Source organism: Gobius niger (genome assembly GCF_951799975.1).
Source record: "Gobius niger genome assembly, chromosome: 1".
Classification (NCBI taxonomy): Eukaryota; Metazoa; Chordata; class Actinopteri; order Gobiiformes; family Gobiidae; genus Gobius; species Gobius niger.
The window spans coordinates 74,583,626-74,609,285 of NC_136852.1; the positions used below are offsets into that span (position 1 = coordinate 74,583,626).

Below are 25,660 nucleotides of genomic sequence, written 5' to 3' on the forward strand. Positions count from 1 at the left end.
AAGTGACAAAAAAGTCACAAGAATTTGGCAAAAATGAGACGACTGCCCAACAAAAAGTGATGAAAAAAAATCCAAAAATCTGATGTGAGGAAAACGATCAATTTAGTTTTGTAGGTCTTTCAAATGAGGTGTTACACTGGCCTACAGGATTTGGGTAAAGCTGAACTGGAGAAAATGTTCTCGGGAGTTAAGAGGTTGAGTGTTTAGGTCAGTGACACATAAAACAATCAGAATCACGTCTTTCTTGTTTTTATTTATTAAAATACATTTTTAAACATTTAATTTTCATGTCAAATGAAATAAACAGAATTAAACCTTTTATTTTCTAATATAAAACCTACGCTCTGACATTCACTGACTGTAATTATTGTCTCAGTGAGTTCAGTAGCTGGTGTTCTTGATCACGATCTTCTGAGGCGTCTCCACCTTGTAGTCCCTGATACCTGCAGGCGCACAGAGGAACAGGTCATGGATGTTCTTTACTTCAGGTGTGATGGTGTGATGTTACTGACCCTGGGTGAGCGCGGCGCCCTCTGCTGACAGGTGCCAGTACCTGCGGTCGCTCTGGCGCGCCTGTTCTCCGTTCACCACGCTGAGGAACGGCCCCCACAGGCTGGACTCCTTCGTGAACCTGAGCACAGGAACGACTCGGGTCAGTGATAATCGTGTCATGACCAACTGTGTAACGATACATTCAAATATAATTAGTGAGGGAAGCAAATATTACAATGAGAAAATCACAATATCGGTTTTGTGCAAGGTTTTAAGTGTGAGAATTCATCTTAAAGGGAGTGGAGATACATTTACATTGTTTTATGAGCCGTGCATGTGAAAGGAACAACAGTAGTTTGGTTTAACCCCTTAACTCCCACCTGAACCGAGCACGATTTCTCCAATTTGGCTTTACCCCAATCCAAAAGCTTCTGGAAAAAAGGTGTGAAAAAGCAACAAAACTGAGACGAAAACAATGATGGAAATGTGACAAAAAAGTGGGAAAACATTGATAAAAAGATGATGAAAAATGGATGAAAAAGTGGCAAAAATGTCACAAGAAATTGAGAAAAATTTGACGAAAAAATGAAGACAAAATGAAGAAAATATGACAAAAAAAATGACAAAATATGACAAAAAAATAACAAAAAATGACAAAAAAAGAAAAAAAGAAAAAAAATTGATTTAAAAAAGTGACAAAAAAGTTACAAAATGAGTTGAATACCCCCCCCCCCCCCCAAAAAAGATGGAAAAAAATGTGATGTTGTGAGGAAAAAGATCCATTCAGATGACTTTTGCAGATCTTAGCTTTCAAATGAGGCGTTACACTGGCCTACAGGATTTGGGTAAAGCTGAACTGGAGAAAATGCCATCGGTTCAGGCGGGAGTAAAGAGGTTAATAAACCCTTCCCGTCGTCCCTCTGGAGGTAAAACAAGTGTTAGTGGGATGATTGGAGAGTGAGAGCGTGAGAGTGTGGAGCTCACGTGAAGCCCGTGGTCCCCGAGGCCAGCTGCTCCAGGACGTGCAGCAGAGAGCTCCCCTGAGGAACCTCCAGGCTGTAGGAACTCTCCGCTCCCTCAGAGTTCACCACCGACAGAGACACGGGGACTCTGGGACGGGCCGGGACCTCCACCTCCGGCTGGGGAGGGTCTAACACCAGGGTGTCTGCTCACACACAGGGGAGGAGTCAGTCAATGGGGCTGACTCCTAATGGGGAAATCATTTGCCCTGGATTAATGCCGTTTAATCAGGCTTTTTAGAAACGGAGACATATCATCTAACCTCTGACTCTTCTGATCACGAAAATGACAAAAAACTGAGATATATGTGTACAACAAAAACAAGAAATGCAAAGGCAAACATACTTTATCCACTGATTTTAATAATCCTAAAATGTTTGGAACAGGTTAAATCTGCTTACTAATAAATTCTCCAAGAAACAGGGTGATTATCTAAAAAATGATCATGTTACTGTAAAAGATCCATCAAAAATTGCCTAACGCCTTTAGTGATCATTTGGCTAATTGTTGCTCAGAAACCTCAGCATCACGCTTTGATTTCCCTTTACATACTTCTGTTGTGGAGAATTCTTTTGTCTTTAAGAATATTACTCCACTTGAGGTTCAGGAGATAATTGACAGCTTAAGCTCAGAAACAAATGTTTAATCTATCTTTGAATTTTAGTCACATTTTTGTCACATTTTTGTTGAATTTTTGTCACATTTTTGTCACATTTTTGTTGAATTTTTGTCACATTTTGTTGAATATTTGTCACATTTTTGTTGAGTTTTTGTCACATTTTTGTCATATTTTTGTCACATTTTTGTTGAATTTTTGTCATATTTTTGTTGATTTTTTGTTGAATTTTTGTTGATTTTTTGTCACATTTTTGTTGAAATTTTGTCACGATATAAATAACTACAGAGCAATTTCCATCATTAATAGTGTAGTAAAAATATTCGAAAAAGTAGTCTTTACCCAAATGTCTAGATAGGTTTCTCCCAACAAAGTGTGCTCTGGTTTAGTTCACATTTACACCATAGATACCAGTGTGTATTTTTTAAGATCATTGATATAGAAATAATTTAGGCCCAAGAATTGATCCCTGTGGAACCCCATGACTAACAGATTTGTCATCATTTATCGGAACAAACTGACACCTGTGTTTATAAATAACTAAATACTGCAGTGTGAATGAACGGGTGAGCAGAGTCAGTGCCCGTGTACCGTCTTCTGCGAGGCACTGCTTGGTCCGCACGGCCACGTAGGAGCGCTGCTGCAGGGCGGGCAGGATCTGGGACAGGGCCATGGGGTTCTGGTACAGGCTGTTCCGGGCGTCGGTCCTCATGGCCTCCATCGACGCCGCGCACTCGGACAGCGGGTGACCCATCGCCAGCAGGGCCTGGGACAGCGGGGGGGGGGGCACAGGGTCAGCTGGTTTAACGGTCAGAGTCAGAGATCATCCTGGTGTTCGGGCCCCGTACCTGAACCGCCAGGCCGGTGCTGAACTGGTTCCCGATGTGCCCGTCCGGCCTGCGCGCGGCCAACAGTTTCTGCTGGATCTTGGTCAGGGCCGCGTTCAGCTCAGGGGCCCTCAGAGCGTGGGCCCCCGAGTCTTTAACGCACTGAAGGGCCATCCCCGCCATGGCGAACGTGTCTGTGGAGCCCACTGCATCAGAAGGAGGGAATCCACAGATGTTACAACCTCTGGAAGCTTTGAGAAGAAAACCTGTCTGAACCTGCATTTCATTCATGTGAAGAGGTTAGATGTGAGGGTGACAAGTGAGTTAATACTCCACGACCTCCTCCTTCTTCATGACCTCCTGCTCCACAGGCTTCAGGAGCTCATGGAGGACATGGTTAAGGTCTGTGTGAGACTCACCCTCGCTCTGCAGCAGCTGCTCCTGCTCCACGGCCTTCAGGAGCTCATGGAGGACATGGTTAAGGTCTGCTCCTGCTCCACAGCCTTCAGGAGCTTATGGAGGACATGGTTAAGGTCTGTGTGAGACTCACCCTCGCTCTGCAGCAGCTGCTCCTGCTCCACAGGCTTCAGGAGCTCATGGAGGACATGGTTATGGTCTGTGTGAGACTCACCCTCGCTCTGCAGCAGCTGCTCCTGCTCCACAGGCTTCAGGAGCTCATGGAGGACATGGTTAAAGTCTGTGTGGGACTCACCCTCGCTCTGCAGCTGCTGCTCCTGCTCCACAGCCATCAGGAGCTCATGGAGGACATGGTTAAGGTCTGTGTGAGACTCACCCTCCCTCTGCAGCAGCTGCTCCTGCTCCACAGCCCTCAGGAGCTCATGGAGGACATGGTTAAGGTCTGTGTGAGACTCACCCTCGCTCTGCTGCAGCTGCTCCTGCTCCACAGGCTTCAGGAGCTCATGGAGGACATGGTTAAGGTCTGTGTGAGACTCACCCTCGCTCTACAGCTGCTGCTCCTGCTCCACGGCCTTCAGGAGCTCATGGAGGACATGGTTAAGGTCTGTGTGAGACTCACCCTCCCTCTGCAGCAGCTGCTCCTGCTCCACGGCCTTCAGGAGCTCATGGAGGACATGGTTAAGGTCTGCTCCTGCTCCACAGCCCTCAGGAGCTCATGGAGGACATGGTTAAGGTCTGTGTGGGACTCACCCTCGCTCTGCAGCAGCTGCTCCTGCTCCACAGGCTTCAGGAGCTCATGGAGGACATGGTTAAGGTCTGTGTGAGACTCACCCTCGCTCTGCAGCAGCAGCTCCTGCTCCACAGCCTTCAGGAGCTTATGGAGAACATGGTTAAGGTCTGTGTGAGACTCACCCTCGCTCTGCAGCAGCTGCTCCTGCTCCACAGGCTTCAGGAGCTCATGGAGGACATGGTTAAGGTCTGTGTGGGACTCACCCTCGCTCTGCAGCAGCAGCTCCTGCTCCACAGGCTTCAGGAGCTCATGGAGGACATGGTTAAGGTCTGCTCCTGCTCCACAGGCTTCAGGAGCTCATGGAGGACATGGTTAAGGTCTGTGTGAGACTCACCCTCGCTCTGCAGCAGCTGCTCCTGCTCCACAGGCTTCAGGAGCTCATGGAGGACATGGTTATGGTCTGTGTGGGACTCACCCTCGCTCTGCAGCAGCTGCTCCTGCTCCACAGGCTTCAGGAGCTCATGGAGGACATGGTTAGAGTTTGTGTGAGACTCACCCTCGCTCTGCAGCAGCTGCTCCTGCTCCACAGGCTTCAGGAGCTCATGGAGGACATGGTTAAGGTCTGTGTGGGACTCACCCTCGCTCTGCAGCAGCCCGTGCTCCTGCTCCACAGGCTTCAGGAGCTCATGGAGGACATGGTTAAGGTCTGTGTGAGACTCACCCTCGCTCTGCAGCAGCTGCTCCTGCTCCACAGCCTTCAGGAGCTCATGGAGAACATGGTTAGAGTTTGTGTGAGACTCACCCTCGCTCTGCAGCAGCTGCTCCTGCTCCACGGCCTTCAGGAGCTCATGGAGGACATGGTTATGGTCTGTGTGGGACTCACCCTCGCTCTGCAGCAGCCTGTGCTCCTGCTCCACAGGCTTCAGGAGCTCATGGAGGACATGGTTAGAGTTTGTGTGAGACTCACCCTCGCTCTGCAGCAGCCCGTGCTCCTGCTCCACGGCCCTCAGGAGCTTATGGAGAACATGGTGCTCCACCCTGACCCCGCCCACACACAGGCCCAGGATGCCCAGGGAGTACTGGTAGTAGTTGGAGGAAGGGCGGTGGTGCTGGCTCACTGTGGGAACAAGGAGGAAGCGCAGAATGAAATAAAGACAGAGCAGAGGGAGAATGAGGAGATGTCAGAGCCGACAACACATCGTCAACGAGATCACGTGGAAACAGCTGTGTGTTTAAAAAATGTTCAATACCAGTACTTTACTTTAGCGATACCTGGTTTCCAATAGCGATGCCTGAACTACACTTTTTTCGATTCTGAGAGTGAAATATTTGTGATCTAGAACCAGAAAACCGAAAAATAATTAGTGGAACAAAAGTAAAATGTCAAAAAATGGGGGAATAATTTTTAATAATTGTGGCAAAAATAGGAAAAATGTTGGGAATACGTTAAGGGGGGAAATGGGGAAAACATTGGTAACAAAAAATTAGCAAAAATGAGGGGAAAAATTGGGAAAACGAAAAAAGAATTGGGGCAAAAATAAGAAAAAAATGTGTAAAAAAATAAATTTAAAAATAGGGCTTTTTTTTTAAATAGGGGGAAAATTCCAGGAAAAAATGTGCTGGAATTTTCCAGCATTAAAGGAAAATTCACTTCCATCAAAACTCGGATCTAAAGATATAGATTTATTTCGGTTCCTCCTTTCGATACTTTCATTTTTTACATTTTTTAACCTTTAGCTTCTTTTCTGATGCAACACTGCTCTTGTTTAACCCAGCCCTATTTGGAAGATAAATTCACAATATCGAGTTTATCTGTCAAGGGATGTGGAAAACATGAGAAAATTGTGGGGAAAAATAAAAGTAACCTTGAAAATGAGGGAAAAATCAAAAAAGTGGGGAAAAACATGGAAAACACTGGACAATATTTTGGAAAAATGGGTGAAAATTGTAAAAAACAAAACAAAAACTATGGTAAAAATGTGTTTTTTTTCTGTGCTTTTCGTCGTCTGTTCAGGACAATTATCTTTCTGAACGACAAAGCAAATGAAGATGTTCGTTTCTGACTGAGTTCTCTGAGTTGTGTGTTCCTGTGTCTTTTATTTTACTTTATTGCTTTTTATTGCGTTTTATTTCTATTTATCTGTTTTAATCTGCTTTTTATATCTGGTTTTATTTCTAGTTATCTGTTTTGATCTGTTTTATTCTGATGAATAGTTTTTATGAGCTTATGTGCAGCACTTTGGAAACGTTTTGTTGTTTAACCTCTTACCGCCCGCCTAAACCAAATGCATTCAGTCCTCTTTGGCTAAACGCCCGTGTAACACCTCATTTGAAAGCTAAGACCCTTTTTCCTCGTGTTGTTGCTGTGTTGTGTCACCTTTGTATGTTTTTTTTGAGTTTTTGTCATTTCATTGTTGAGCTTTTGTCATATCTTTGAGTTTTTGTCTTTTTTTTTTTAGTCACTGGTTGGTTGACTTTTTGTAATATCTTTGTTGAATTTTTGTCACATTTTTGTTGATTTTCTGTCACTTTTTAGTTGATTTTTAGTTGAATTTTTGTCTCATTTTTGTTGAATTTTTGTTGATTTTTTGTTGATTTTTTGTTGAATTTTTGTTGAATTTTTGTTGAATTTTTGTCACATTTTTGTCACATTTTTGTCACATTTTTGTCACATTTTTGTTGAAATTTTGTCACTTTTTTATTGAGTTTTTGTCACATTTTTGTTGATTTTTTGTCACTTTTTAGTTGATTTTTAGTTGAATTTTTGTCACTTTTTTATTGAGTTTTTGTCATTTTTTAGTTGATTTTTAGTTGAATTTTTGTTGAATTTTTGTTGATTTTTTGTCACTTTTTAGTTGATTTTTTGTTGATTTTTTGTTGAATTTTTGTTGAATTTTTGTCACTTTTTTGTCACTTTTTTGTCACATTTTTGTCACATTTTTGTCACATTTTTGTCACATTTTTGTCACATTTTTGTTGAATTTTTGTCACATTTTTGTTACATTTATGTTGAATTTTTGTCACTTTTTGTCACATTTTTGTTACGTTTACATCCTTGTTTTCTTCTCATTTGTTGTGGCTGTTTTTGTGCTTTTTTCCCCAAGAAGCTTTTTGATTCGGGTAAAGCCAAACTGGAGAAAATGGGGTCCGTTCAGGTGGGAGTTAAGACGTTAAACGTGCTGTACAAATAAAGTGGATTCATTGATCGATCGCTTCAAAAATGCAAATAAACCGACCACACAAAGCCCTAAAAACGTGTCTCTCATGAACCTTCGCCGCTTTGGGCCAGATCAGCAGAATCGCCGCTCGGTTACACAACGGGACTGTTCCTCGGTTACGACACGGCGAGCCCGTAAAAAACCCGGCGCCGGTGCAATGATCCCGCTTTACGAGGCGCTTACGTACGTCCGATCTCCTCCTTCTCCCTCTGCATGACGCTCTTCAGCAGGTTGAGCAGCGAGTCGCTCTGGCCCCGCACGCTGAAGGTGACCGTGCTCAGGTCGAAGCAGGACGACTTCAGGGCCAGCAGGTACAGAGCCAGGAGCCCGGGGGACGAGGGCGACGAGGGGGACGAGGGGGCCGAGAGGGAGCTGAGGGGGGACAACAACAAAACAAGATCGAAATCAAAACAAGAGCTTACGGGACAGTGCCAGGATGGGAAGAACATGTTTTATTCTATCTTAACTCACATTGCAGCTAAAATAAAGGAAACAGCTGGAAATGACTGTATTAAAGAGGGGGTGTTCTGCTTTTTTCAGTCCCACAGCACCAGTCTATATCACACTACAATGATGACAAACCTTCTGTTGGTCTGTAAATGCAGTAAATTAGAATAACTGCCTTGTATAAAATGTCTCTCTCAAAATGGCTGTAGTGAATGTCTTGAAATAGGCCTCTGTCTCTTTAAGAACCTCTGAGCCTTTCCGATACGCCCCCTCCACACCACAAAAAATCACACAAAAAATCACACAAAAAATGACAAAAAATTACAAAAAATGACAAAAAAAATTACAAAAAATCACAAAAAATAACAAAAAAATTGACAAAAAAATGACTTAAAAATGACAAAAATGCGACAAAAAATTGACAAAAAAGACCAAAAAATGACCAAAAAAATGACAAAAAATGTGACAAAAAATGGACAAAAAATGACCAACAACAATGACCAAAAAAAAATCACAAAAAGACAAAAAAATTGACAAAAAAATCACAAAAAATCTCCAAAAACAAATTGTCAAAAAAGACAAAAAAAAAGTGACAAAAATGTGACAAAAGAAATGATTAAAAAAAAAGTGAGTTGAAAAAAAAAAAGAGTTGAATGGCTGCAGTGAATGTCTTGAAATAGGCCTCTGTCTCTTTAAGAACCTCTGAGCCTTTAGACACGCCCCCTCCACACGCTGTCTGTGGCATCAGTGGGGAGGGGGTTCTGCTGAGGAGCAGTGGTTGGTTACTCGGCTGGTGACCAAAGCTCGGAGGCGTCTCCAGGAGGTGGGGGCGTTCCTAGGAGGACTCAGGCAAACCTGTCCCTAAAATGGCCGCCATCAGAGTTTTTACAGATTACTCACAAATACGTGAATGTGCCAAGGCAACACTTCAGCCATGTTTTTAATGAGGGAGTGACAGAATAACATGATTGAAGGCTTGAAAAAGTCCATTTTGCAGAATACCCCCCCCTTTAAATAATTACAATAAGTAATAAAATTTACCTGTGAAAACGTATATAAGTTTATAAACTAAATGAGAGATTCCTGATTCCTACTATTTATCCCACAATGATCATTTAGAAACAGAAGTCTTAAATGTTGAAACGTTAAAGCAACAGGCCACCGTTTTTCCATACCGAGATATGTTCTTACCTGAGCTGTGACGAGTTCTTTAGGACCTGTCTGATCTTCAGTCACGTAAACACAGCACAGACGGCGTTAGCATTTAGCCTCTCCCTCTCTCCTCTATAGCTCCAAAACAGGTCAAGATAGAAGCTACCAAGCTCTTCCACGTTTTCCCTATTTAAATATGGTTACGTGAAGTGTTCCACTACAAAGTATAATTACACACAATTAAACGATGTGGATTTTCTAAGCGGATAAAAGGGGGGACTATATTGTAAGGCGTAATAATACCAGGAGTAGTTTGGCATCCACACAGTAAAGGGAAGAACGGACAAAAAATTTCAAAAAAATTGACGAAAAAATTACAAAAAATTGACAAAAAAATGACGAAAAAGTGGCAAAAATGTGATAAAAAAAATTGACAAAAGACGGACAAAAAATGGGAAAAAAATGATGAAAAAGTGGTAAAAATGTCACAAAAATTTACAAAAAATGACAAAAAAGTTACAAAAAATGACAAAAAAATTTACCAAAAAATAACAAAAAAGTGGAAAAAATGTGATAAAAAAATGATACAAATTTACAAACATTTTACAAAAAAGTTACAAAAATTAGTTTAAAAGCCCCCAAAATTGATGAAAAAACAAATCTGAATGCTAACGCCGTCTGTGCTGTGTTTACGTGACTGAAGATCAGACAGGTCCTAAAGAACTCGTCACAGCTCAGGTAAGAACATATCTCAGTATGTAGAAACGGTGGCCTGTTCCTTTAAGTGGATAATTCCATACGAGTTTCTCCTCCGACGTGTCCTGACCTCTGGATGTGTCCGTGCAGGCGGCTGGTCAGCCTCTGCAGGTGGGCGCTCTCGTGGCTCAGGCTGTGCTGGGGGGACAGGCGCAGGGCCACGTGCACACTGGGGTTAGGCAGCCCCCCCTGGGTCGGCCCCCCCTGGGTCTGCACGGAGCCCAGCAGGGCCTTGTTCAGGGACAGCAGCAGCTCGCTGTTCGACACACTGTCTGCAACAAACAAAACCGAAGAAGAAACAAAACCAGATGTTAGAGTCACGGCACAAGAAGCAAAACCAGACACACATTATAACACAGCCGTGGGAAGATATGTTAGTTAGAGGGCGCTGAGGGACAAAATGTACCCCCAAAATACTTTTTCTGTGCATAAATCCTATTTATTAACCTTTTAACTCCCGCCTGAACCGAGAGAATTTTCTCCAGTTCAGCTTTACCCAAATCCTGTAGGCCAGTGTAACGCCTCATTTGAAAGACCAACAAAACTAAACTGATCTTTTTCCTTTTTTCATCACTTTTTTTGTTGGGCAGTCGACTCATTTTTGTCAAATTTTCGTGACTTTTTTGTCACTTTTTCGTCAAATTGTTCGCATTGTTTTGTCAAATTCTTATCACTTTTTCGTCCATTTTTTCTCACTTTTTTGTCCATTTTTTGTCATTTTTTGTATATTTTTTCTCACTTTTTCGTCATATTTTTTGTCATTTTTTGTATATTTTTTCTCAATTTTTCGTCAAATTTTTCTCACTTTTTTTGTCAATTTTTGTCATTTTTTTGTCACTTTTTCATCCTTGTTTTCGTCTCAGTTTTGTTGCTATTTTCACACCTTTTTTCCAGAAGCTTTTGGATTGGGGTAAAGCCAAACTGGAGAAAATGTGCTCGGTTCAGGTGGGAGTTAAGGGGTTAATATTGCCTGCAGTTCACAAACTGTCCACCAGGGGGTGCTGCGGCGCCCTCAGCACCCTGGGTTCCCACAGCCTTGGTCACGACGAGAGAGAGAGAGAAGTTTATTTTGAGTGTTCCTAATATTAAAGGAAGTTTAGTTTAGTTTAGTTTAGTTTAGTTTAGTTTATTTCAGTCAGTATCTTCACACAGACACGATTAAGTACAAAACATGAAAACACAGAAACAACAACTGAAAAGGGTTTTGCAACTTAATAGTAACTTAGAGTCTACAGCAGTTTTACCGTCTGCACGATGAGGACAAAGTGATTATGTTTCTGTATCAATTAGTTACAAAATTAATTCACACAAGTCACACATCAATCAATACTGTAATGTAAAGACAGGATATAGTGCACACAGGAGAGTTTATATGTGAGTTAGCGCTAGTGCCTTATAACTGCTCATTACATTAGATTTGAACATTTTTTTGAAAGCGTTTAAGGAGTTTTTTAAGGCGTCATTCAGAATATTCCAGACGTTTCCTCCTCTGACTGAGACACATCTGGATTTGGTGTTTGTTCCAAATGCACTTTTCTGACACCCGACTAAAAACAAGGAAAACAGTTTGTCTTGTTTTAAGGAATAAATTCTGCCAATGGGGTCAGCATTTTTTTCTTGCTAAGAATTATTTTTTCTAGAATATTTTTCTCATCATAAAACAAGAAAGAAACACTAAATTTAAGCAAATAAAAAACTAAAATTAAGCAAAATGTCCTCAGAAAATGGAATAATTTAAGGAAAACATTCTTATTTAGGGAAAAATTGTGGATATTTTACTTAAATGTTGCTTGATTTAAGTAAAATGTTCTAAATGACTCACATTTTTGAGCAAAATGTTCTTAATAAATACTAATATTTAAGGAAAGTATTTCCCGGAGACCCGTCTCCATGATGTGGAGCCAGGCTGATGGTCAGACTCACCTATTGTACATGTTTTTAGTGGCAGACACGGGGAGAACATGCTCCACACAGAAAGGCCCCGTCCTGGTGGGAATCGAACCCGGGACCTTCGAGCTGTGAAGCTGAGGCTCTAACCGCTGTGCCACCGAGCCGCCCACTTTAAAGAATGGAATGTTTTATCTCTCTGTGAGAAGCAGTTCTGACATTAAGAGTTGTTGATCTTAGTTTTTCTTATAATAACAGTTACAAGAAAAAATAGCATGTTTATAGTAAATTTATCTGAAATGGCTAGATTTTATTTCCTAAAATAATATTTTTTTTCTCAAGAAAACTTTGCTCAGTAAAACATTATTACTTTTTAGGGAAAAAATAAGAACTTATTTCTTAAAGTAAGACCTTTTTTACTTGCTTAGAATCCACTTTTTGCAGAGTATGAGTTCCTCTGAGATTAAAGCCAGTCTCTCTGGGTTTAAACCTTTCTTTAAACATTCAGGAAGCTCATGGTTATGAACCTTATACAAAACAATAACTGTGCCAAGATCAACTAAGTCGTGTAGTTTTAGTGTTTTTAATGTAATAAACACATGATTTGTTGGGGAATAATAATCTGACTATTCTAAACGCTTTCTTTTGTAGGATAAAAATGGGTTGGATTGTACTTTTATAATGATTCCCCCAGAGCACCACACCAGTACCAGGACGGTTCTTTTCATTGAGTAACTGTTGGAAACGACCGAGGGATTCGTCATCGCTCGTCTTTACAGGAGGAAGAGCAAAGTCCCTGAAGCGACAGGTCAAAGTGGAACATTCTGATGACGGAGAGACTTTACAGCGTCCGGTCAGATGTCACAGTCTGTCCCTCCTGCTCAGGACAAAGCATGGGGACTTTGGAAAGCTAATCTTCTTCGTTTTGTCTTTTCTATTATGTATCATTTACAGGATTAGCAGAATGTGAGCGCTCTGACCGGGACATCATTGCAAAATCACTGGTTTCCACATGAAGAATTGCTCAATAACAGGATTTCCTGATCGTTGTGGCGTAATAAAAAAGCAAAGCAGAAAAACATGATCAAGATAAAGAATAATGTAAATGAATAAATGTGTTCAGTCAGAAGCATCTCATCTTTAAGCTGTTCGCTGCACTTTAACCTCTTAACTCCCGCCTGAACAGAGAGCGTTTTCTCCAGTTCAGCTTTACCCAAATCCTGTAGGCCAGTGTAACGCCTCATCTGAAAGACCTACAAAACTAAATCTTTTTTTATTTTTTCATCACTTTTTTTGTTGGGCAGTCGTCTCATTTTAGTCAAATCTTTGTGACTTTTTTGTCACTTTTTCCACAAATTTTTCGATTTTTTTGGTCCATTTTTTGTCACTTTTTCGTCAAATTATTATCACTTTTTGTCATTTTTTTTCCCATTTTTTGTAAATTTTTCGGCCGTTTTTTCCCCACTTTTTTTTCAATTTTTTCTCAATTTTTCGTCAAATTATTCTCACTTTTTTGTAATTTTTTTGTCCATTTTTTCTCAATTTTTCGTCACATTTTTTGTCCATTTTTTGTCACTTTTTCATCAGTTTTTTCTCACTTTTTTGTCCATTTTTTCTCAATTTTTTGTCTATTTTTTCTCAAGATTTGGTCAAATTATTCTCACTTTTTGTAAATTTTTTTGTCCATTTTTTCTCAATTTTTCGTCACATTTTTTGTCAATTTTTTGTCACTTTTTCGTCAGTTTTTTCTCACTTTTTTGTCCATTTTTTCTCAAGATTTGGTCAAATTATTCTCACTTTTTGTAAATTTTTTTCCATTTTTTTTTCACTTTTTCGTCAGTTTTTTCTCACTTTTTCGTCAAATTATTCTCACTTTTTGTCAAATTTTTGTCCATTTTTTGTCACTTTTTCGTCAAATTTTTGTCACATTTTTCGTCAATTTTTTGTCAATTTTTTCTCACTTTTTTGTCCATTTTTTCTCAATTTTTTTGTCAAATTATTCTCACTTTTGTGTCACATTTTTGTCCATTTTTTGTTACTTTTTCATCACTTTTTTCTCACCTTTTTCACATTTCCATCCTTTTTTTCATCTCAGTCTTGTTGCTATTTCCACACCTTTTCCCCAGAAGCTTTTACATTGGGCTAAAGCTGTAGAAAGTGCTCGGTTCAGGCGGGAGTTAAGGGGTTAAAGTATTTGCACAGCACTCCACGCGCTCAGTATCTTCTACACAATCCAGCTGAAAAGTTTCCAAACCGAGAGAAAACTCACCACAAGGTTCTGCAGAGGCACGAGACGAGGCCAGCGCGGCGAGCACGAGGAGGGAGAGCATTCTGAACATGGTCCTTCACCTGGAGACACAGAAACACATTATTACTAAAGCAAAAAGAGTCAGTAATAACAGGTTTAACCCGCGGGAAGGAGATGTTACCTGCTGAGATGAAGCGCAGACTGGACTGAGGAGAAGCCACGGATCTGCCTATGAAGCTTCACTGTCACATGACTCGTTATTGAGATGTAACAAACTGCGGCTTTAACGGCGCTGGCGCACGTAGTGTTGTCAACAGGAAGTGGGTGTAGTCCTTTAATCTGCTCCAAACCTTCCTTTAGTCAAACATAACAGTCGTTTCTCATGGTAACAGTGAGATAATGTCGCTTTGGTGGATTTGTGATTCAAGCAGCAGCTGCTCTGGCAGAAAACACAGGTTATGTGTTTAAATGCAGCGCCTTCGAGTGTTTACAACTACATTACCCAGGATGCAACAGCGGAGGCGAGCGGAACAACAGGAAGTCAGTGTAGTTCTTTAGTCTTAACTAAGCTAAGATCTACAGAACTCATCTAAATGGATCTTTTCCCCTCACGTCCTGTTTTTTTTTTTGTGTCAATTTGTGTCATTTTTATTAACCAATTTTTTTGTCATTTTTTTCTCACTTTTTGTCACTTTTCGTCACATTTTTCTCATTTTTTTGGTGACTTTTTTTTTTTTTTTTTTTGACATGTTTTTTCTCACTTTTTGTCATTTTTTTGTCATTATTTTTTTGTCACTTTTTTTTGGTTTTTTTGTAATTTTTTGACATATTTTTTCTCACTTTTTGTCATTTTTTTAACCAATTTTTTGTCACTTTTTTGTCATTTTTTTTTACCAATTTTTCGTCATTTTTCGTCATTTTTTCGCCACTTTTTTGTCATATTTTTGTGTTTTTTTGTAGTTTTTTTACATATTTTTGTTACTTTTTGTCATATTTTTTCCCCATTTTTTGTTATTTTTTGTCATATTTTTTGTCTTTTTTTTAACCAATTTTTTGTCACATTTGTCATTTTTTCGCCACTTTTTTGTCACTTTTTTGTTATTTTTTGTCATTTTTTTTAACCAATTTTTCGTCATTTTTCGTCATTTTTTCGCCACTTTTTTGTCATATTTTTGTGTTTTTTTGTAGTTTTTTTGACATATTTTTGTTACTTTTTGTCATTTTTTTTACCCATTTTTTGTCATTTTTTTGTCATTTTTTCGCCACTTTTCGTCACATTTTTGTCATTATTTTTTTGTCACTTTTTTTTGTTTTGTAATTTTTTGACATATTTTTGTTACTTTTTGTCATTTTTTTTTAACCATTTTTTGTCCTTTTTTCCGCCATTTTTTTGTTGCACATTTTCCTCCTTGTTTTCGTCTCAGTTTCGTCGCCATCTTCTCACCTTTTTTTCCAGAAGCTTCTGGATTGGGGTAAAGCCAAACTGGAGAAAATGTGCTCGGTTCAGGTTAAGCGGTTAAACAAAACAAAACCATTATTTATTTATGTATAATTCAAACAGCACATGATCAGTTTGTGTAAAGACGTGACGCGGACTCCATTACCCATGATGCACCCGCTCATCCTGAACTGCGCAGTTGTTCCTGGAGCTCAGAGGCGCTTGTGTCGCTGCAGCCGAGGCCAGACGCTTCCCAGGCGGCGCACGGAGCTTCATCCGCCGCCACAGCCCCGAGACGTTCACCGTGAGCTCGTAATGCGCGTTTGCTCCGAAGTGTCGTCAGAAAAGTGAGCTACGAGGGCGCGCGAGCTGCGGAACCGCGAAACCCCGCGAGGAGGAGGAGGAGGAGGCGTGACAGCTGCAGGTCTGGAAACAAGTGAAGCTCGTGTTGTTTTCACGGCTCTCATTGTCGCACGTGCCCGCAGGTCCAGCATGCATCACTCTGTCCCGGTCAGTCAGATGGGACTCCTGCCCTCCATGTACCCCTTCTGCGTGCCCCCCAGCCCGCTGGAGTTTGACCTGGGACCCCAAATCGCCCCCCCGCACCCGCACAAGGGGGAGTTCTGCACGTGAGTTTTTGCAGATGCTGTTGTTGTTGCTGCAGAGGGAATAATCTGCACGTGAGAGGGGGGGGGGGGGGGGGGGGACTTTTAGGTTTGTATAGTGTCACTAAATGCAAGTCTCGAGTCAAGTCCAAGTCGTGAAGGTCCAAGTCCCAAGTAAGTCCAAGTCAATCGGTCATGGGCTCAAGTCAAGTCATAGCTTTTGTCAAGTCAAGTCACAAACGCCAGTGTCGACTTTTCAAAATGTGTTTAATCTTGAAAATAACAAGTGATTTTTTGTTCAACCAATTTTTTTGTCATTTTTTTCTCACTTTTTGTCACTTTTCGTCACATTTTTGTAAAATTTTTTTGTCATTTTTTGTCACTGTTTTGACATATTTTTGACACATTTTTGTCATTTTTTAAACCAATTTTTGTCATTTTTTCGCCACTTTTTTGTCATATTTTTTGTCATATATTTGTCACATTTGACTTTTTTTTCACTTTTTCGTCCATTTCTTCTCAATTTTTCGTAAAATTTTTCTCACTTTTTTTGTCAATTTTTTCGCCACTTTTTTGTGATTTTTTTTGTCATTTATGTGTCATATTTTTGACACATTTTTGTCATTTTTTTAAACCAATTTTTTGTCATTTTTTCACCTTTTTTTGTCACATTTTGTGTGTTTTTTTTAGGTTTTTTTTTTCATATTTTTGACACATTTTGTCATTTTTTCGCCACTTTTTTGTGATATTTTTTGTCATTTTTGTGTCATATTTTGTAACATTTTTTGTCATTTTTTTGTCACTGTTTTGACATATTTTTGACACATTTTTGTCATTTTTTAAACCAATTTTTTGTCATTTTTTCGCCACTTTTTTGTCATATTTTTTGTCATATATTTGTCACATTTTACTTTTTTTTTTCACTTTTTCGTCCATTTCTTCTCAATTTTTCGTAAAATTTTCTTACTTTTTTTGTCAATTTTTTGTAATTTTGTGTCACTTTTTGTCATTTTTTCGCCACTTTTTTGTGATATTTTTTTGTCATTTATGTGTCATTTTTGTCACATTTTTGTCATTTTTTTAAACCAATTTTTTTGCCATTTTTTCACCTTTTTTGTCACATTTTTGTGTGTTTTTTTAGGTTTTTTTTTTACATATTTTTGACACATTTTGTCATTTTTTCGCCACTTTTTTGTGATATTTTGTGTCATTTTTGTGTCATATTTTGTAACATATTTTGTCATTTTTTGTCACTGTTTTGACATATTTTTGACACATTTCTGTCATTTTTTAAACCAATTTTTGTCATTTTTTCGCCACTTTTTTGTCATATTTTTTGTCATATATTTGTCACATTTGACTTTTTTTTTCACTTTTTCGTCCATTTCTTCTCAATTTTTCGTAAAATTTTTCTCACTTTTTTGTCATTTTTTTGTAATTTTTTGTCACTTTTTGTCATTTTTTCGCCACTTTTTTGTGATATTTTTTGTCATTTATGTGTCATATTTTTGACACATTTTTGTCATTTTTTTAAACCAATTTTTTGTCATTTTTTTCACCTTTTTTTGTCACATTTTTGTGTGTTTTTTTAGGTTTTTTTTTTACATATTTTTGACACATTTTGTCATTTTTCGCCACTTTTTTGTCATATTTTTTGTCATATATTTGTCACATTTTACTTTTTTTTTTCACTTTATCGTCCATTTCTTCTCAATTTTTCGTACAGAGGGGGTAGGAAGTCACTAAATCCAAGTCTCAAGCAGAGCCGTGGGAAGATGTTTTAGTTAGGGGGCGCTGAGGGGCAAAATGTACCCCCAAAGTACTTTTTCTGTGCATAAATCCTATTGATTAACCTCTTAACTCCCGCCTGAACCGAGAGCATTTTCTCCAGTTCAGCTTTACCCAAATCCTGTAGGCCAGTGTAATGCCTCATTTGAAAGACCTACAAAACTGAATGGATCTTTTTCCTCACGTCAGATTTTTTTTCATCACTTTTTTTGTTGGGCTGTCGTCTCATTTTTGTCAAATTTTCGTGACTTTTTCGTCATATTATTCGCATTTTTTTGTTAAATTCTCATCACTTTATCATCCATTTCTTCTCAATTTTTCGTAAAATTTTTCTCCCTTTTTTTGTCAATTTTTTGTCACTTTTTTTGTGTTTTTTTGTAGTTTTTTGACATATTTTTGACCAATTTTTTTGTCATTTTTTGGTCATTTTTTTTTGTCACTTTTTGTCATTTTTTTTTACCATTTTTTTGTCATTTTTTGTCACATTTTTGTCATTTTTGTCATTTTTTTGTTTTTTTGTATTTTTTTTTCCATTTTTTTGTCATTTTTTCGCCACTTTTTTGTCATATTTTTGTCATTTTTTTGTCATTTTTTGTCATATTTTTGTCACATTTTTGTCATTTTTGTGTCATTTTTTTGTCCCATTTTTGTGTATTTTTGTAGTTTTTTTGTCATATTATTGTCACATTTTACATGTTTTTACATTTTTACTTTTTCATCCATTTCTTCTCAATTTTTTGTAAATTTTTTGTCATTTTTTCGTCAATGTTTTCTCACTTTTGTCACATTTCCATCCTTGTTTTCGTCTCAGTTTTGTTGCTATTTTCACACCTTTTTCCCAGAAGCTTTTGGATTGGGATAAAGCTGGAGAAAATGTATTCTCGGTTCAGGCGGGAGTTAAGGGGTTAATATTGCAGTTAATATTGGGTTACTGCAGCGCCCTCAGCACCCTGGGTTCCCACGGCCTTGGTCTCAAGTAAGTCCAAGTCAATCGGTCATGGGGTCAAGTCAAGTCACAAACGCCAGCGTACTTTTCAAAATGTGTTTAATCTTGAAAATAACAAGTGCTTTCTCATGATACAGCGATTTGTAATTTAGGCTAAAATCAAACTTTTTAAAATCTCATGGACTGGGATTAAAAGTCTAATTAATATTTAATCGCCACCAAATTCAAAATACATATATTGTAAATGCTCCAGTCTATGTACAAAATTGCTCTGGCAGAAAACACAGGTCATATGTTTAAATGCAGCGTCTTCGAGTGTTTACAACTACATTACCCAGGATGCAACAGCGGAGGCGAACGGAACAACAGGAAGTCAGTGTAGTTCTTTAGTCTTAACCTCTTCACACCCGCCTGAACCGAGAGCGTTTTCTCCAGTTCAGCTTTACCCAAATCCTGTAGGCCAGGGTAACGCCTTATTTGAAAGATAAGGTCTACAAAACTCATCTAGATGGATCTTTTCCCCTCACGTCCTGTTTTTTTTTGTCAATTTGTGTCATTTTTTGTTTTACCAATTTTTTTGTCATTTTTTTCTCACTTTTTGTCACTTTTCGTCACAATTTTGTCAATTTTTGTTTTTTTTAACCAATTTTTTCGTCATTTTTTTGCCACTTTTTTGTCATTTTTGTGTTTTTTTGTAGTTTTTTGACATATTTTTGTTACTTTTTGTCATTTTTTTTTACCCATTTTTAGTCTTTTTTTAAGTCATTTTTTCGCCACTTTTCGTCACATTTTTGTCATTATATTTTTCTCACTTTTTTTTGTTTTTTTGTCATTTTTTCACTTTTTTTTTTCTCACTTTTTGTCATTTTTTCACTTTTTTTTTGTCATTTTTTCGCCACTTTTTTGTCATCTTTTTGTGTGTGTTTTTTTTGTTTCAAATTCAAAATACATATATTTCAAATGCTCCAGTCTATGTACAAAATTACTCGGGACAGCATTCTAAGGAAGGGGGGTTTTCCTGCACTCTGAAAGATAAATATAAAATAATATTTTTTATTTTTATTGGTCTCTTGGCAGTTTTTCTGGCAGTGTTAATTTTGACAACATATTTTAATTTAGTTTTAGTCTTTTGACGAAAATGTAATTCGATTTTAGTCTAGTTTTAGTCAAAAAAAAAAATCTTCAATTTTAGTCTAGTTTTAGTCGACTAAATTTAAGACTAATTTAGTGGACTTTGCATTGATAATATTGATTATAATCATATTTAATCTTGTTCCTCTGCTTCATGAACAAAGCTCAGAGCTGATCCTTTAACAGAGAATTTACATGATCTGAGGCTCTTTCAGACGCTCAATACAAGTTTGGATGATTTTAGTCTCTCCTTTTCATTTTTATTTAGTCTGATTTTAGTCGACTAAAATATCTGGACATTTTAGTCACAGTTTTAGTCTCATGAGAAACTTTTGATTTAGTTTTAGTCCAATTTTAGTCACAAAAATATCACTTTGACTAAAATTAAGACTAAATATTTGAGTCGATGAAATTAAACTGGTTTCTGGCAGTTTTTCTGTCAGTGGTTCCCCTGTGCTGCCCCAGCCCCTGTATACTCGGATTCGCCCCTGCTCGAAGTAGATTCCGCGTAGCCTTCAGTCCCGCTGTCACTGGGCTGTGGCGGATGCAGAAAATAACCACGAAATGCTGTAAACTTTGTGTGAACGCCTTAAAACATCGAAAAGAAACAAGATTCCTGTAGATGAATCAGCTCTGACATGGTGGTTCTGGAGGCTCCGTCTGCGCTTTAGGTCCAGCCCATTGTTTCAAACGTTTTCCTGTCCGTAAATCTCCTCCTCTTCACTGTCTTTAGAAAACTTTTAATGCATCCAAAGAAACACGTGGTTAGGGCTGTGCAATTAATCGAAATTCGATTACGATTTCGATTACAACAGTAAACGATTACAAAATTAGCATAATCGCAAAAAATCGCTTATAATTTTTTTATTATTTTGTTTTTTAAACTTATTTTTGTTTTTTGTTTTTTACCTTATTTTTTTGTTTAAAAAATTTAACTTTTTTTTTCTAATTTTTAATTTTTGGATTTTTGTCACTTTTTTGATGGATTTTTGTCACTTTTTTGATGGATTTGTGTCTTTTTTGATGGATTTTTGTCATTTTTTTGCTGGATTTTTGTCACTTTTTTGCTGGATTTTTGTCACTTTTTTGATGGATTTTTGTCACTTTTTTGATGGATTTTTGTCACTTTTTTGATGGATTTTTGTCACTTTTTTGATAGATTTTTGTCACTTTTTTTGATGGATTTTTGTCACTTTTTTTGATGGATTTTTGTCACTTTTTTGCTGAATTTTTGTCACTTTTTTGATGGATTTTTGTCACTTTTTTGCTGAATTTTTGTCACTTTTTTGATGGATTTTTGTCACTTTTTTTGCTGGATTTTTTATCATTTTTTTGATGGATTTTTGTCTTTTTTTTAATGTTTTTTTGTCATGTTTTTGATGGATTTTTTTTAAAGGCAACAAATAATCGTTTGAATAATCGTGATTTCAATTATGACAAAAATAATCGTGATTATTATTTTTTCAATCATCGAGCAGCCCTACACGTGGTTTTTCCTCCTGCCTTTTCACGCTGTATTGATCAGACGCTCCGTGGGGAAACCGAACACGCATGTGGCTAATCACCATCGTGTAAACAAAGATGAGCCGCTTTTACAAAATGAATCCTGATCTTTTGACAGTTTCACTAAAATAAATAATGATATAAAGTCACTGAGAGTCATTGAGAGTCACTGGCCTCAAGTCCAAGTCATGTCTTTTTGGAGCTTTGGTCAAGTCAGTCTCAAGTCCCGAAAATTGCGACTGGAGTCTGACTCGAGTCAAGTCCTTTGACATATATACTATTATATACTGTTATAAACTGTCATGTCTCTTCTCTGCAGCAGCAGCAGCAGCACGTGGGAGCTGAGGTGTCTGAGGAAACACCGGCGGAGAGGGGACGACGAGTAAGTCATTTCATATATTAACCATTTTCAGTTTGTGTTTTGTCAAAAGTAACTCGGCTACAGTTTAGAAACTAATGTAGAATATATTACAGTAACTTCCCCAACACTGAACTCAACATAAAGGTCCGGCTGTAAGAACAAAGTAACAGCTCGATTGTTTATTTGTGAGTACATGGTTATTATTTATTTCAGTCTGGCTCTCTCTCTTGTTATTTAATCCTTTCTACACTGGGTTTATTATTTTTAGTTGTTTTATTCTTAGAACTTAGATCTTGGCATTTGGTGCTGATTCGAGCCCCGCCCACTCTGAGTCTCTGTGATCTGATTGGCTGCAGAGTTACACTGTAGGTCAGACACCGTGAGTCACAGTAACGTGAGGCTAAATACAGTGAGCGCTTTATTTACTGTAAAAAGGCTGAGGCCTCATTGCTCTTCAGGCTCAGACTGAGAAGTGAAGAAGGAAGTCATGGAGCTCCTGCTTGAGATTCAAGTTTTCCTTCGTAAAATATTACTTAAATATTAATGACTCTCATTCTACAAAAGCAAACCCTTGTCATTAGTATCTGCTGTAGAGTCATGTTGTCCCAGTTCCTCTGAGTCGTGGTGCACCATGACTCAGAGGAACCGGACACAGATGACCTACAGCAGATAAAGTATATGGATATTTCTTCAACCTTTATAACGCCGAATTTACCCGAGGAATTACAGCGCGTAAGCTAAAGCTCCGCCTGTGTCTCTGCTCTTCCCCAAATCACTTGGGATCATTTTGCCTATAACATGGGTGAGTAATAACATTTCTCATGATATATCATACGTTTTGCAAGTCGTACATCGAGCTCCGCCAATTCATGAAATGATTAGCTTTTTTTGTTTTTAGCTTACTTTGCTCAGCTTGTGCATTTATTTATAGAATCAGCGTCGAGTAGAAGGAGCACCTTGGCCTTTCTTCTTATGGTAGAAGAAGTGAGGAGACGGCATATTCTTCACGTTGTCTTTGTAAAAGTTGTGTTGAGCATCGTAAAGTGTGCTGTACTTCTCCACTTTTCGTCGTCCATCACAAACACAAGGATGCCGCGTGTTGTGAACTTCGAAAAATCAACAGAAAACTTATTTTTTTTTTTATTTTTTTATTTTTTTATTGCAAAAAGTGCATATTTTACAGATGTGCAGAGAGGACACAATACATTTAAAGAAAAGAAAAAGAAAAAAAAAAACAGAAAAAGAAAAGAGACAAGACAAAACATATTACTCTCATGAAAAGTGGAGCAAGAATGTCCCAGAAATGTTTGTAAAATTCGGCTGGGTATCCATCTGGTCCTGGCGACTTATTATTTGGCATTTCGCTTAAGGCTTTATATATTTCTCTTGTAGTGAATGGTGTTTCTAATAAATCTGCTTGTTGCGATGTGAGTGTTGGGAGGTTAAGATTACTCAGGAATTGTTTTATTTCTGCTGTGTCTGGTGCATTGTTGCAAGAATATAATTTGGTATAATACTGTAGGAAAATATTGTTAATTTCTTGTGGATCATGTGTTATGATGCCAGAATGATCTTGTATTGATGGTATAATTGCTTTTTCCTTTTTATATTGTAATAGGTTTGCAAATAGTTTACTGTTATTGTTATTATAATGAAATTGTTCATATTTCAGCTGCTGAATAATAAAGTTGGTTTTATGGGAGATAATTTTTTCTAGTTGGATTTTAGTTTCGTTCATTTCCTTCTGTAATTGTTCATTAGGATTTGTGGAATATCTGTGAGATAATTGTTTTATTTTTTGTTCTAGCGTGTTTTCTAGATTTTGTTGTTCTCGTTTCTTGTAAGATGAGTATGATATGATTGAACCTCGAACCAGAAAACTTATTTTGACAGGGTGTCGGTAGTTTACTTTGAAAGACTGTACCATTTTCCCGTCTAAATTTTCGGAATTTGCCGCGTATACGCGTCCGAATTAGAACTCCATTCTAATGTAGGCGCAGCCTCGCGTCAACACGCCCGTCCGACGCGCGTCTAACGATGCCAGTGTAAACATCATGATAGGTTAGAGTGGAAAAAAGTGACGCGCGTGTGCTGCACTACAACACTTACGCGCTGTAATTCCTCTGGTGTAAATTCGGCGTAAGCATTAATTGTGTGATTTAAAAAAAAGTGTAATTAGAACTTTCATTTCATGATTTATTTACTACATACTTCAGTTTCAGAATTGTCCACTTACAGCAGAAGTCTGAAGTTCTGTCTAAAGCAGAAGCTCCATGACTTCCTTCTTCACTTCTCAGTCTGTGCCTGAAGAGCAATGAGGCCTCAGTCTTTTTACTGGAAACAAAGAGCTCACTGTGTTTAGCCTCATGTTACTGTCACTCATGTCTGACCTAAAGTCTCACTCTGAAGAAAGTCAACTCACATCTACACTGAGAGGGTTGGAAGGCGCCCCCTGGTGTCCAAGTGCGTCCAAATACCGGGACCATAACTGGAGCCATATTTGGCTCTTTAGTAGAAAGGGTCATTTTAGACATTTTCACTTATATATTTTTTTATGCAAACATAAAATGACAGAAAACTTGTAACATGCTTTTCTTTTTCTGGCCCCAGAGACGGCTGGAATGGTTTCTTTTGAAGGGCTTGTGATTTCAAAATAAAGCTGGGGAATGTGTTGCACCAGATCACGTTGCAGTAATTTAGATGTGTGTCCAAAAGGGAACGACACAAGATTAAAAGTGCCTCAAGAGGAAGAAAATGTCTCAATTTATAAAATAAACCAACATATTTGGATAGTTTTTTAACAAGATGATCAATATGATTTTTGAAATGTAGGTGTTCGTCAATTTGAATTCCAAGAAATGTAAAACAGTTTAGTCTTTCAATATTTACACTGTTTATTGAGATACATTTTCAAGATTTCTCCTGTTTCTATTTGAGCGAAATACAATAAATTTGGTTTTATTTATGTTTAATGATAATTTCTTACAATTGAACCGTGTGTCCACTTTTGTTAATTCATTCACTATTTACTTATTAGTCGGTTCACTTTTTTTCTTTTTCAAATGAATCTTTTTGCACACGGATCCTGGAAGAGCACCTGACCTCACTCGCCCTCGGTCTGAGGTCTGAGGTCTGAGGTCTGAGGTCTGAGGTCTGAGGTCTGAGGTCTGAGGTCTGTTTAGGGGAATCTGCTCCTTATAAATGATTGTGTCGCCTCTGTGGCAGCCGGTGTTTATGCAGATTTCCGATTAATCGTTTATGTATAAACAAAACAGCCCAATATCGCCCCTTGTGGGACACCTGAATTAGATTTCTGGATTGTTGATTTAACACCATATATTTACACACTGTTGTCTGGATTTGAAAGCGTGTTTGGAGAAGCTGAGTTGTTCTCTCAGCAGAATCAAAGCTTCTAAAGTGGAGGTTGTGTGTTCAGGGTGTGCAGTGCCAAGCGCCGGCGCCTGATGCAGACTGAGGGCGAGCAGTGGGACAGCTGTGCTCCTCATCCATCAGTGGAGGGACCCGGCGTGGACAGCTGCTCCTCCGGGGGACGCCCTCCCGCCCCCGGCCCGGCCCCGCCTCAGCCCTGCCCCGCCCCCACGCTGCCCGCCAGCACGCCCTCCGCCCACGGCGTCCTCATGGAGGTGGAGGCGGCTCAGAGGAGGCTGCGGGAGATCGAGGACAGGTACGAGGAGATGTGGAGGAGGAGGAGGTGTGACTGAGCAGGAGAGCGTTTATGTTCCTATTTATAGACGTTTCATCTAGGGCTGCTCGATTATTGAAAAAAATAATAATCATGATTATTTTTGTCATAATTGAAATCACGATTATTCAAACGATTATTTGTTGCCTTTAAAAAAAAATCCATCAAAAAAGTGACAAAAATTCAGCAAAAAAGTGACAAAAATTCAGCAAAAAAGTGACAAAAATCCAGCAAAAAAGTGACAAAAATCCAGCAAAAAAATTAAGCAAAAAAAATGACAAGAATCCAGCCAAAAAATGAAAAAAATCCAGCAAAAAAAGACAAAAAATCAGCAAAAAAGTGACAAAAATCAGCAAAAAAATGACAAAAATTCAG

The 25,660-nt window shown here is 38.4% G+C and overlaps 2 protein-coding genes across 2 annotated transcripts in view; one reads left to right on the forward strand and one right to left on the reverse strand.

The window, feature by feature from the left end:
- Nucleotides 1-315: 315 nt before the first annotated feature.
- On the reverse strand, nt 316-12,550 carry tcn2 (transcobalamin II; the record flags this gene model as incomplete). The annotated part of the gene is made up of 10 exons (XM_079577824.1): nt 316-443; nt 513-631; nt 1,477-1,657; nt 2,720-2,894; nt 2,977-3,161; nt 5,070-5,219; nt 7,508-7,692; nt 9,746-9,947; nt 12,273-12,358; nt 12,543-12,550. 10 exons carry the CDS (start codon nt 12,548-12,550, stop codon nt 382-384), a joined length of 1,353 nt encoding a protein of 450 aa, XP_079433950.1. The 3' UTR covers nt 316-381.
- A 3,098-nt stretch (nt 12,551-15,648) lies between these two features.
- Nucleotides 15,649-25,660, forward strand: part of ccdc117 (coiled-coil domain containing 117) — a gene marked incomplete at its 3' end in the record, with an annotated part of 20,607 nt that continues 10,595 nt past the window's right edge. Inside the window, exons 1-4 of the mRNA XM_079577952.1 lie at nt 15,649-15,671; nt 15,731-15,877; nt 21,553-21,603; nt 25,019-25,267. Of these exons, the coding sequence (XP_079434078.1) occupies nt 15,741-15,877; nt 21,553-21,603; nt 25,019-25,267 (437 nt within the window). The 5' untranslated portion in view covers nt 15,649-15,671; nt 15,731-15,740. The remainder of the gene's footprint in view (nt 15,672-15,730; nt 15,878-21,552; nt 21,604-25,018; nt 25,268-25,660) is intronic.